A 13,426-nucleotide genomic window follows, 5' to 3' on the forward strand; every position below is an offset into this window, starting at 1 on the left:
CCGATACGCTTGGGGCTGCGAGTCATGATTACGACTTTCCTACCTTTTGATCATGGATGATACCACGATTGCGCCACGGCGCACGCGCACATGAGTAGCAAATAGCATGTTTTCTTGGTTCTTCTTTCTTGCTTTCGGCGGTTTATGAGTAGTGTAGGACGATTGCGCCCGTAATGGGGAGATGGTTGCTGGGGCGGACCCGAAGCTGTCAAAAGCTTTTGGTCAACGAAAATTCCTAGTTTGTCGCTATTGCCGTGTTCCCGTAGTAATAGTTAATTAAACGGTGTTTAAAATTACTTCGTCTTTCTTCTAGTGAAAATTTCAAATATTCGATCGTGGGTTTCTATGCACCTTGCTCGGGTCGCATACTGTGGGTTGGACTGTCACGTCACGGTCATGTCAAAGCACTTGTGGAATAGATAGATCTTCCTCATCCAAGCACAGTATACTCCTTTTCGTTTGAGAAAATATCAACATCGGATTTTAGGCCAAAACGAGATTTGGATTACCGCAAGTTCTTTACCTAATCCCTACCTGTACCTGTGACGTTTAAGATTTTCCTCTTGCCGCCTCTCAATATCCTCCTCCTGCCTCTCAAGCTTCTCTTCCATTGCCTCATACTCCTGCCCTCTTCCCCTTCGTGGGTGGCCTGAAAATTCGCTTGCGCGATACGAAAAAGAGTCCCCAGATGGCATGCGGTGTCTGACACTTTCTACAGGTTCATCTGCATAGTGGACGCGACGCACAGGTGCTCTTTCGTAGAACCGGTCGCGACTCCGGCTTTGGCTTTGGCTTCGGCTACGGATCCAACTACCGCTCCGTGACCTGCCATGTCGTACATGTCTACTTCTCAAGTTGACATCACCGCGTGTGGACTTGTACCATTCGTCATCGTCGTCAGAGTAATCCAAGAACTCCGAGCGTCGGCGAGTAGTTCTAACGATTGGTCCTTTGATCCAGTCGTCTTCGTCGTCGTCAGAGTAGCTCAAGAACTCCGAGCGTGAGCGAGAAATTCCCGCGTTTGGTCGTCGTCGCGGCGGAGGTGGTGGTGCGACAAACTCTGCAAGTCTGCGCCGATAAGCGTCATCTGCATATGGACTGAAATCGTCGACAGGATCGCCTAGACTGAATGGGTTGGTCGAGGTTGTGTAGCGACCTTTTGTCGTTCCCGTTCGACGAGGATGGTCTCGCACAACATGTATGTTGGGAGTTAAGTATGGAGATTCTTCGTAGTCATTACGTGACGATCTTCTGTAGAGCACGTGCGGATCTGAGTATAGTGATTGCCGGCGTGCTTCTATTGCTAGATGTGCCGGTGTGGGGTAAGAATCTTTTCTCTTCGACGCAAAACCACATGGAGATGGTCGAGGAAGATGCGCGGACTTGCTGTATTGATCCAGCAACCTAGGGTGGTCTCGCACATACCACTCGTCAAAATCATCATCGCCATAACTTTCTCTGTATAGGTCACGCCGTCGAATAGGGAATGCGTCGTAAGCTGCGCCAAATGGGTCAATGATGCTGTCTAAACCGCCCTTGGATTTGGACGGCCCTTGACGTTGCGCGACGGTTATACTAGCGGCTTCCACAATGTCTCTTTCTTTCCTCATCGTTTTGCGATACATGGACGATAGTAGGTCCCGTATGCTATCGCCATTGTAACCGATCAGTAAGCAAGAGCCCACGGTAACGCAGGTCAATGGTATGGCAACGCTCCAGAAGACAGCTTGTGTTTCGTCCATGTCTCTGATGTCAGAGGCATTCATACCGAAGTAGCTTGTAACGAATGACAATGGCAAAAAGATAACTGTAACGACAGTGAAGACCATGATAGCCTTTCCATGATCTTCTTCGTTGATCTCCAAGACCTGTTTCGTGCGATCGGAGAGCGGGGCGCAACGTCGCATTAGATCAACGTAATCTAGCCGAACTAGGGAAAGGTGATCTAGGCAGGCCCTTCCCAGAGCTTCCTCGTAAGGATGCATAGCCCGACGAGATGGGCTTAGCTTCTCATATGTGCTGTCATCGGTGACCTGGAGATAATTTCGTACCAGATTGGTCTGCCAGGTGTTTACTAATTGTAAGACTTGTAGCTCTTCTTGAATCAAGTTGATGGCGCGCAGAAGGCGCTTGCTTGGTCTGTGATTGATTTCGAATTGCTAGTACATGTTAGTAAAGTCTAACAATGTATCACGTCGTATTCTCGCTGCTGTCGAAGCGTGTATAGCTCCTCACTTCTTCTCTCAGACATGTAGTGTTGAAATTGAATGTACTTACAACTTTGGAGACGTACACATGATACATGTCGCCGATAGTCTTGGACTGCTCGAGAGGCTTCATCAGCAACCCTCTCATAAACCATAGAGACACATATTCTGGTCCCAGGGAAAGATGCTTGCGAAGGTTCAATGGTAACTCGGGTCTACCCATATCGCAGAACAGAAACCGAGCTTTGCGCAGTGATCGTCGCGCCTGGAATCCAAAGCGTCTGAGTACTTCGACATCTCTCGATGAGTATGGTCCGTTTGTAAGCTTGCGAGAATCCTGAAACCGAGGGTCGAGTCCATACGTCTTTTCATTCTCGTGCAAAGCTCGCTCGATCGCCAGGTAGTAGATCACAATCTTTTGAAATGCGTGAATCAGTTCTTGCGGCAGCGTATACAATGACGATAACTGTCCATCCTCATTCTGAACACCTTCGGCAAGCTCTTTGGCTCGAACTAAAAAGTCTTTGGCGATCTCACTAGCATGTGTAAGAATCACCAAAGCGCTCGCATTCGTCAGTTCGCGCCGGTATTGTACGGAATTGATTATCCAGTCTTGCAGTTCTTCGAAACTCGGTATCTCAGCGTCAGGATGTGCAGTCCCAGCCGAATATTTCTCCACATGTCGCACAAGATGTTTCATTGCAGATGCTGCGCTACTGAATGGGCGTCTGCATCTTGCACAACGCTGAATCGACCTTTGCAGTGTCTTCCTGGATTCTGGGAGTGAGGATGGAACTTCCCAAGCGGAGGTGCGGATGGACCAGATACGGTTGTTTAGCATGTCAGGGTGTTTCCAATCGGAGTTCGTGTATTCCTCTGGGTCGGGCTCAACCGCTCCACGTTGCGCAATGGTCGTTACTTGCTGATGGATGTTTTGCATTGCGCCCGATAGCTTTCGAAGCATGCTGCTACTATCTAGGTCATCTACGAAAAGACCTAAAGTTTTGCAGACAGTGTCGAGAAACTCGACTGATCTTGTCAAAATCTTACTGCAGTGAGTGGTGACAATCATCTTGTGGTTTATGGAACCCGACTCCGGTAGAGGCGTTGCTTTGACAAGCTCATGTAATTCGGACCGTCGCGTGGAGACGCCTTCACATACCGTCTCAGGCAAGGAGTGGTAGTAGTTGGTTGAGGTGAAAGCATCTTCTACAGGACTGGTTGAACGAACAAGAGACCTCGACGTCATGAGCTTCTCCACGTAGTCCAGGCAGGCGATGGACCGGTCTTTCCCGGTGGTACCGAGTAATACCGGCTTCCCACTTCTATGAGAAAGATCGTTGGTCTTGGACTGCAACCAGTGAAAGAAGGGCGGAACACACTTGGGGGGGCCGACAGCCGCTGGTTCTGCGGTCGAGGCTTCTTCATCTCTTCCGTCACGAATCTGGTCGTATGGAATTGTAATGGTGATCGAGACAAGCTGGGCTGCTCGAGAGACGATGTTTTTCCAGTTCCCGGCCCCGGCTATAGTACCTCCATCCACATCCTCGACTTTCAAGTTGATCCCTTCGCCAACAAGGGGCCCCTCAAGAGAAGGATTGCTGTGGAGAATTCGCGATTCCAGCTGGAAGTAGGATCTGAAATCACCTATGGGATATATGAGGCTGCTCCCGTCGCGATTGGTGATGTGAACTTTGGTCAGAGTGTTCTTTGTGATGCTCTGCCTGCCAAGAAGCCTGATATCTTCTTCAACAATGCCGATCGCATTTTTCATCGCTATAGGCAGAGTTTCGTGTCCGTATGTCACAATAGCAGTAGATCCAATGTTAATGATCCACAGGCTGGGGACATGAACGATGTTATTCATCGAATCATTGCCAAACCTCCTGTATGACTGTTCCTCGTCTCTTTCACGAACAGATTCATACGGATACAAAGCCTGCATCAAGGTACGTGAAGAGAACAGTGAATCTTCTTGCCCAGTAGTAGGCTTTGCAACTTGTTGGAGACCGAAGTAAGGTACGCAGCTGAAGATCACGGACTGGGTATCTGTTGGATCGGATTCGTCGGCTCGAAGAACGGTCCCTGGCTCGATGAACCTACCGCCTACAAATGGCTTAATCTTTTCGCCTCGCAGTTTCAACAAGACCTCGCGGGTAAGGGCCTGTAGGCGGTCAGACAAATGTGGGATAGTGAGGCAGACGTTTTCGAAGCGGTCAAAGTCGAGATGACTACCATTGAGGTGGTACCATGTTGTTGCTATGCTTGTTCGCAATCGAGGGCTCGCCAGACTTGGTAGAGTGTGAATTTCAAGCATGTTCTGGGCGTCAGACTCGATCGCCATTGCTCTGGTGATTCTCCGTATCTCCAGATTCTTGTCTCCTGGCTCCTTCTTCTCTGCTCCCAGCCCTTCCTTGTTTTCGGAATTACCAGTTTCTTCACTCGGAACGATGCTGCTGCTCGAAGGTTTGGTCTGCACCTGAAATGAGAGCCTGTTGCCCTCGATGTCCACTGGATGCATCGCATAGCGGTTGGACTGTAAAAGTGGGGGGTCTCTCGGAGACGTATCCTCTTCGCTGCTCGATGTCTCGCTCTCACTAAAGTCTTCGGTGATGATACTGCTTTCTGATTCTTCGGGGGTTGAGACCGGGCGTGGGAGCTCAAATCTGAGCGCCAGTTCGTTTCTAGAACTATTCGTCCCAGGCACTACAAGTGAGGTCTTTCGTGGCTGAGGTCGTGACGGTCGTCGGGAATTCCTCCATGAAGGACCATCATTGCGCGTTGTGGTGGGTTGCTGATGCCCCGCGCTGGTCGATTGAAGCTCTTGAGCAAAATCGATGGGCTCTTCGGTGATGTAGTCGGCTATCCATTGAGAGTTTTCTGCGTCATGGGCCTCGCTCAACGATATGTGTCGGGGCTGGTTTCCGCCCCCATACAAATCATCATGCGCAAGCTCACCAACGGAAGCTTCGCGTACCTCAGCCTGATACTGACGTGGGAGACGCGGCGTGGCTTCCGAATCTTGCGTTTGGCCCTCCATAGATAGGTGATCTGGAAGTTGGCGAGCGGGATTGCGACGGCATGGGAGAGACGACAAGAAGAAGACAAGGCAGACATGATGTGTGGGGGCCAAAAGCTGAGCTGAAGGAAGAGTGAGAGTCAGACGCTAGTATATGCATGCAGTTGCAGATGAAGACCTCAGCCTCTCCGGGGTTCAGCTCGACTCCAGCCTAGCGTCTGGTTTGGTCAGCTATCGTGCCATCCTGATTGGCCGCAAAAGGGGCAAGCGCGCCGTCCCGCCATGCCTCGAACATGTGTTCTCCATAGTCTCATCGTAAATTCAAGAGCCACAAGTTGTAGCAGTCGTCATATCGCACGGAAGATCGCGAAGTCATCAAACATAGTTACGAGATTCGAATTCAAGCCCAGATCAAGGGCGACAAGCATATTACAAAGGCTACTACTGTTGACGACAAGACGAGACAAGTCTGGACAAAGGAAACAATCTGCGAAGGAACATGCTGCAATATCCAATATCGTCGAGCAAAAGTATCCAACTGGTATCAAAGGGCCCCATCAATGGGCGGCGGTAAGGCTAAGTCGTAAATCGTGATGGTATCGTAAGGAGATAGGGTTAGAGAATGTTTGCGCGATTAGTGGTGGCGGTGGAAGGTCGGTTGGTGAGGGTATACGTGTGCCAGCGTATGTACAATTGTTGTCAGAGTGGGTGTCGGGTATGTTGAGCGGTGGTCATCTGATTGTGAGAGGCTGCTGAGCTGGCGCGATGGGTGACGGTAAGAACGATTGGGGTTGCTGCTGCGTGTTGATGGCGGTGGGGGTCGCCTGTTGTATACGTGTCTGTGGTAACTCCTTCTTCTTAACCAGCAAGCTCTTGAATGCGCCGAGCCATTTGGCCAGCGAGTCTTCATTGGAAGCGCAGAATTTGTAGTTCTTCTCCTCAGATATGACCTGCATGCAGTACTGCTTGCTTCGCGAGACTGGGTCTATGTCGACAGCATCGATGATGCTGGAAAAGGGAATGATATGGGTCGCGGAGTATTCGTCGTCGTTTTTGTAAAAGGCAAGGCACTTTGGCCGCAGGACCACCCAGATCTTCTTCCACTGGCGCACGCCGCCTTTGGACTTGAGAACATATAGCCAGCCGTGGTAGACTACGCGCTCGTTGGTGGGGGTGGCGCCGATGTTGCTCTGCTGGCTCGCATTGCGCTGTGTTTGCGGCGTTCGCGGGAGAGACTGGGCGGAGGCTTGGTTGGTGTCGGAGAAGTCGAAGTCGGAGATGGAGCCGCGCTCGCCGCCGGAGTAGTTTAGGGCTTGCGAGGGACGGCGGGCGCTGTGCATGTGTTCGGGGGCGATGGAGCTCGAGGGCCTCGGCTCTGTCTCGGAGGAGCTGGAGACGATGTTTTCTCTGGCCGCGCGACCGAAGCCTGAAAATGTCTTCCTCCCGGTGGTCGGGCTCATGACAGTCATCTCGGCCTCGTGCTCGCCGATGCGCGCCTCGGTGCGTATGAGGTGCACCCACTCCTGGGCGTCCTTGTCGGTGGTTGCGCCGAGGTGGTAGTTGCGGGCGGGCGAGAAGATGCCAAAGACATGCTCCATCTTCTTCTTCGAGTCCCGCTGTCGCGCGACGGCCGTGATCTCGGAGAGGTTGATCTGGTGGCGCAGCTTCGTCTCGTCCTTGTCCTTGTAGATGGAGAGGCAGTTGGGGCGCAGGACGAGGTAGACGGGCTTCCATTGCTGTGCACGTGTTAGTAGACGTCATGGCGTGCCTGTCGGCAGCGTGCGTGCATGCGTGCCTTTGTCTTGCGCGTGCGCTTCACGACGGTGCCGGCCTTGATGATGCGGTCGAACTCGAAGCAGCCGTTCTGGTTGACGGGCGACATGATGTCGACGCTGGCATTCGCAATCTTGAGGTTCTGTATATGGGGCGGGTCCAGCTTCATGCCAGCAGAGCGGATGGCCACGGGTTTGGCGGGCGTGTGCTGGCCGTCCAGTGTCGCTGCCATGTCGGCGGTGGGAGTCACATTCACGGACAGGCAGGCGGGGTCGATAGTGGTACGTATGGGTGAAGGCAGGCAGGCGGGAGGCTATAGGGGCGTTGCGGTGCTCGAGCGCGGTCGTTATATCCAGACTGTTATTCAAGATCGGCAAGGGCGACAGGGGCGATGCATGGGCATGGGGCAGGCACGAACCACACCAGCAACGGCAGGCGCACAGGCTATAAGGACGTGGCCAGCACCAAGGCCCGAGTCGCAGTGGTGAGGTCAAACAAAAGACCGGCGACGATGATCCCACGGCTAACAAGCACGCGATGCGACGCGACCGCAGGGTGGCCGTTGGGCGTCTGTCGCCGTCAGCAGGGTCTGATGTCAGGGTGCAGCTTGTCCATGAGCCATAGTGACGCGGCGGGGTGGTAGCGCCTCTGTTTCATCCAAATCTTCAACGCCCATCCCAAACCACACAACGAATCTGTAACCTCAACCACTGCTGCATCCCCTCCACCCCTCCAATTTGCCCTTTTCGGCCTGCGCGCCTCTGATCTGCAGCGAAACGGCCTTGCCCGCGCCCGACTGGGTCACATCGACACGCGAAACACGACAACCGCCTCAGCAGTTTTAGCCCCGAGTCTCGACCACGCTCGCCCAGGATGCCCGTCGTTCCGAGCGACAAGCTGGTGTCGCTGCAGCAGGCGGCTGATGGCATCAGGAACATTTGCATCCTCGCTCACGTGGTACGTTGACTGTCCGCGTGACGGCGACATGTGCTGAATGCAGCAGGACCATGGCAAGACGTCCCTCACCGACGCCCTCATCGCCACCAACGGCATCATCTCCCCCAAGCTCGCCGGCAAGATTCGCTACCTCGACTCGAGACCGGACGAGCAGCTGCGCGGCATCACCATGGAGTCGTCCGCCATCTCGCTATACTTTTCCCTGCTGCGACGGTCTGCGCCCGAAGCACAGCCAGAGCAAAAGGAATTCTTGATAAACCTCATAGACTCGCCCGGACACATAGACTTCAGTTACGAGGTCTCTACAGCATCACGTCTCTGCGATGGCGCTGTCGTGCTCGTAGACGCCGTCGAAGGCGTGTGTAGTCAGACTGTCACAGTCCTGCGACAGACATGGATAGAAAAGCTGAAGCCCTTGCTCGTCATCAACAAGATGGACAGGCTAATCACAGAACTGAAGATGAGCCCTGGAGAGGCATATACACATCTGAGCAAACTGCTCGAACAGGTAAACGCCGTCATGGGCAGCTTCTACCAAGGCGAGCGCATGGAAGATGACCTCCGATGGCGCGAGAAGATGGAAGAGAGACTAAATGCTGCAGCTGAGAAGACTGACTCAAGATCCTCATCCATACTAGAAAACGGCGACAGCATAGACACCACCAACACGCCCGCCGAGTACGAGGAAAAGGATGACGAGGACATATATTTCGCCCCAGAGAAGAACAACGTGATTTTCGGCAGTGCCATCGACGGCTGGGCATTCACGGTAAGACAGTTCGCCAGCCTGTACGAGAAGAAATTAGGCATCAAGCGCTCCATCCTCGAAAAGGTACTTTGGGGCGACTTCTACCTAGATCCCAAGACGAAGCGCGTGCTCAGCTCCAAGCATCTCAAGGGCCGCCACCTCAAGCCCATGTTCGTTCAGCTCGTCCTAGACAATATATGGGCCGTATACGAAGCCACTACAGGAGGTAACAACGGGAAGGGGTGCGTGGATTCCCTTCCCTTGCGTGATTTGTCTGCATGTATCATAGCAATATACTTATACCTTCTATTACAGAGATCCTGCTTTGGTTGAGAAGATTACCAAATCGCTCAACCTTAACCTTCCAGCACATATCATGCGCTCGCGCGACCCGCGCGCGCTCCTAATGGCACTCTTCGCAGCTTGGCTTCCGCTATCGACCGCCTTACTAGTCTCCGTCACCGAATACCTGCCTCCGCCCTCGAAAGCGCAATCCGAGCGCATGCCTGAACTCATCGACAGTTCTCCGGGTGCCGACTACGTTGCTCCAGAGGTGCGCGACGCCATGACCAGTTTCAAGGCCTCCAAGAACGATCCCGTCGTAGCCTACGTCAGCAAGATGATCTCCATACCCTCCAGCGAACTACCACAGAACAAACGAAGGGGTGGTGCGCTCACGGCTGAAGAAGCCAGGGAGATGGGGCGAAAGAAGAGAGCAGAGATTGCTCGGCAGCAGGCTATCGCCAACGGCGAGGATGCTGATGTCGGTAGTGTCACCGACGCTCTGAGCTCTGCCGCCATCGGCAAGACTGAGACGCCTGTCGAAGAGACACCGGAGCCGGACGTAGAAGCCGAGCATCTCATCGGATTCGCACGTATCTTCTCCGGCACTCTGAGCGTCGGCGATGAAGTCTACGTCCTCGGCCCGAAGTTTACCCCAGCCAACCCACACGCCGCTCCGGAGCCGCAGAAGGTCAAGATCACTGCGCTATATTTGATGATGGGGCGAGGCTTAGAGCCTCTCACAACTGTCCCCGCTGGTGTCGTTTTTGGTATTGGTGGGCTCGAGGGTCACATCCTGAAGTCGGGGACGCTATGTTCTCAGCTTCCTGGATCGCTCAATCTTGCTGGTGTTCAGATGGGTTCAGAGCCTATTGTGCGTGTTGCGCTCGAACCCGAGAACCCCTACGATCTAGACAAGATGATCAAGGGCCTAAAGCTCCTCGTTCAGAGTGACCCATGCGCAGAGTATGAGCAGCTGCCAAGTGGAGAGCATGTCATCTTGACAGCCGGTGAATTGCATCTGGAGCGATGCCTGAAGGACCTCAAAGAGCGATTCGCCAAATGCGAGATCCAGGCTGGTGAGCCTATCGTACCATACAGAGAGTCGATCGTGGCTGCAACAGAGATGAACCCGCCAAAGGACCCCAATCTACCACGAGGAACTGTTGTTGGCGAGACAGCTAGCAAGCACGTTTCCGTACGCCTTCGGGTCCGCCCACTACCAGTCAGTGTTACCGAATTTCTAGGGAAGAACGCGGGTGCTATCAAGAAGCTGTACTCTGATCGACGAGCCGAAGACGAAGGAGAACATGCTCCACATCATGTACATGGCGTCGAGGACGATGGCATTCAAGAAGCAGAACAGCGTGAAATCGGGCAGAGCCTGAGTTTCGAGGAGTTCAAGAAGCAGCTCAAGGAAGCGTTCGCAGAGGCGAAGGGACAGAAGGAAATCTGGACCGAAGTCATTGAGAAGATCACAGCATTTGGGCCGCGTAGAATAGGACCGAACATCCTCGTCGATGCGACCAAGGATGGGATATGTGGTAGAGCGTGCGTACACCTGTCTATGTCTTCACTTCATTGCTAACTCTTTGCAGGCTCCGCGAATCAACATCCCCAGATGCCGACGTAGATAACCCCGCCGATCGCACCATTTCCGCACGCACCTTCTCTTCTACAATCTCATACGCATTCCAGCTTGCCACCGCGCAAGGCCCCTGTTGCGCGGAGCCCGTCCAAGGCATCGCCGTCTTCCTTGAGGACGTCATACTCAACATTCCCGATGACGAGAGCGCACAGGACCGCGGTCGCTTAACAGGTGAAGTCATCAAAGCCGTACGCTCATCTATCCATCAAGGCTTCCTAGACTGGTCACCTCGTATGCTTCTCGCAATGTACAGTTGTGAGATTCAAGCCTCCACCGACGTCCTCGGTCGCGTCTACGCCGTCTTGACGCGCCGCCGCGGAACCATCCTGTCCGAAACCCTCTCTTCTACTTCCTCCGCATCCACCACTGGATCGCAGACTTTCACTATCAACGCGCTTCTCCCCGTCGCCGAATCTTTCGGCTTCAGCGACGAGATTAGAAAGCGAAGTTCTGGTTCTGCAAGCCCGCAATTGCGCTTCGCTGGATTTGAGATGCTGGACGAAGACCCCTTCTGGGTGCCCTTCACTGAAGACCAACTCGAAGATCTGGGTGAGTTGGCGGACCGAGAGAATGTCGCCAAGCGATACGTGGATAAGGTCAGGAGGAGGAAGGGATTGAGGGTCGCGGGCGAGAAGGTGGTTGTTGATGCGGAGAAGCAGAAGACGTTGAAGAGATAGTCTGGTGTTGTAGGATACAAAAGGAACACGGGGCGATTTAGATTATGAATTGAAACGAGCATGGCGATGATGATGGCGAACGATATGATGAATCCTCGTTCAATCGATAAGGCGCACGTGACGTTCCACCCAAGTATACATAATGGCCCCCGAGTCCTTCCACATCTTTCTCTCCTGCACACAAATTATACAAAATTCAAAAGGATACGCGAAAGCACGTCCGCGCCTTCTCAGGTCTTCTTTCCAAAAGGCTGTTGTCACCCCGTCATGTGTCTGCCTCGACCTCGTTCCCCTTACACCTACATAGAACGAAACCTCCGCCATGGTGGGCCTGGTATCCGGGTTCCTAAAAACATCAGAGAATCAGCATGATAGGATTTCTAAGGTGTGCCACGAGTTCAAAATTGGCAACGAACGATGTGATGTCGTGTTTCGGTTGTCATCGACCGATGAAAACATGTCGCATGGCTTGCCCGATGGCTGCACTTCTTCTCGTTTGCACTATGAAGTCTGAATATATCTACAAAAGGACTTTGCAAACTGTCAAGAGCAATACCTGCGAGCTACGCGGTTTATCGTGTCCTTTCTCTCCTTTGCAGAGTCGGCACGTCAAAATTCTGGCTCAATAACAAGATGCTGCGCTCCTCTGCACTTTTTTCAAAATTCAAAAACATGAAGCACACAGTTAATGTGTCGCGTCCTTGACTACAAGATCTTCAGATATATCCTTCAGCTGGAGACTACTGCGACATCTTCCACTCACTTAGCAAAAACACAAGGGCACTGTTATGACTTTGTAATAATCTTCGCTCTTTTCTCAAAACGTGATGTTAGCTGTTCATGACTTTCGGTGGGTTGTCTGGGACGAAACCACACAAGCTTGGAAGATGTTGTTCATGTGCTGTCGCGCCTGTCGCTCGTTCTAAGGTACACAGCACGACCAAAATGGATAGCTTCATTGCTGATGTGTATCGAGAGCTCTATTCCATGATATTTGCGAAGAGAAGCAAAAGACGACTGTCATCCATATGGAAGAGACCGTGCGTTGGAGGGAGGGTATAAAATACTGCCCTTCTACCATTCCTCTTCTTCTCCTTCTCATATTCATTATTTCCTGCATTATTCGATCAAAACCCACAGCTGGTAGATTCATGGCCTGCGTTCTCTTTTTTTCGAACCACTATTGCCGAACCTCATGTTCTGTGCCTCCTGACCAAAAGCCTGTAGGTCAGACACATGACCTTCGCCGTGCCTTCGACTTCTCGGAAATTTGACTACAAAAGTACAGGTGACATTGTTATGTGTTGCGGAAAAGAGCGATCATACCTACAAACCGTCGCAAAGAAAACACACTTATTGAACCTACCCTCGCACGTATACTGCACACAAAATGCTATTAGACACACTCTATGAAAAGCGCAGATTGCTTTGCTCTAGCGTCGATAACACGGTGGGTCGGACTATATAATCTCATCCTCGGGGGCAGCTTTCTTTCCCAATTCCATTCTCTGCATATGCAAAACTCCAAAAGAACGAGGACAAAGCAAAATGTCCTTTGGTCTTTTCTCTCGTTGAAGAATCTAAATACTAGATATCAAGGACCCATGTGCAGTTCCTGTCGCTTCTCAAAACAAATATCCAAAGTCTCTATGGTCGTCTTTCTGACCGTGTTGATACCTGGATCCTGGATGCTTCACTACCAAATCACGCGGCAAGTCATCACATGGCTTTTGTTCGGCCTGGAGTTCTTAGCCAACAAACTCACTGAGCTCTGAGCATATAAAAACCACGGCTGAGCTCCCTCTTCACCTTTTCATCTACACACCTCTATTGTTCTCCACAAAATACTTTGGAAGAGCTTTTGATGTTCTGTTCCTTCTTCTCCAAAATCATCGCTGACTTCTTCCATGTGTCTGTGAACTCTTTTCTCAAAAAAAAGGAATTGACCGACCGATGATCCAGAATCCAGCGCTCCAACAATACCTAGGTACAAATGATATGGCCAGACCTAAATACGCAGACAAAATATACATGATCTTCCCTTCTGGAGACGGCAGCTACGACTACCCTACCCACATCACCCATTTTACCCGCCATCTTCAGACGATTCGCTGA

The 13,426-nt window shown here is 52.1% G+C and overlaps 2 protein-coding genes across 2 annotated transcripts; one reads left to right on the forward strand and one right to left on the reverse strand.

The window, feature by feature from the left end:
* Positions 1–5,957: 5,957 nt before the first annotated feature.
* On the reverse strand, positions 5,958–7,231 carry J4E88_000340 (uncharacterized protein; the record flags this gene model as incomplete). The annotated part of the gene is made up of 2 exons (XM_049394019.1): positions 5,958–6,962; positions 7,022–7,231. The coding sequence occupies 2 exons, from the start codon at positions 7,229–7,231 to the stop codon at positions 5,958–5,960; spliced, it is 1,215 nt and encodes a 404-aa protein (XP_049259848.1).
* A 641-nt stretch (positions 7,232–7,872) lies between these two features.
* On the forward strand, positions 7,873–11,311 carry J4E88_000341 (uncharacterized protein; the record flags this gene model as incomplete). The annotated part of the gene is made up of 4 exons (XM_049394020.1): positions 7,873–7,956; positions 8,003–8,946; positions 9,020–10,537; positions 10,585–11,311. 4 exons carry the CDS (start codon positions 7,873–7,875, stop codon positions 11,309–11,311), a joined length of 3,273 nt encoding a protein of 1,090 aa, XP_049259849.1.
* Between the last annotated feature and the right edge of the window lie 2,115 nt (positions 11,312–13,426).

This window comes from Alternaria novae-zelandiae, assembly GCF_023758075.1.
Source record: "Alternaria novae-zelandiae strain BMP 2774 chromosome Unknown scaffold_1, whole genome shotgun sequence".
NCBI classification, from domain to species: domain Eukaryota; kingdom Fungi; phylum Ascomycota; class Dothideomycetes; order Pleosporales; family Pleosporaceae; genus Alternaria; species Alternaria novae-zelandiae.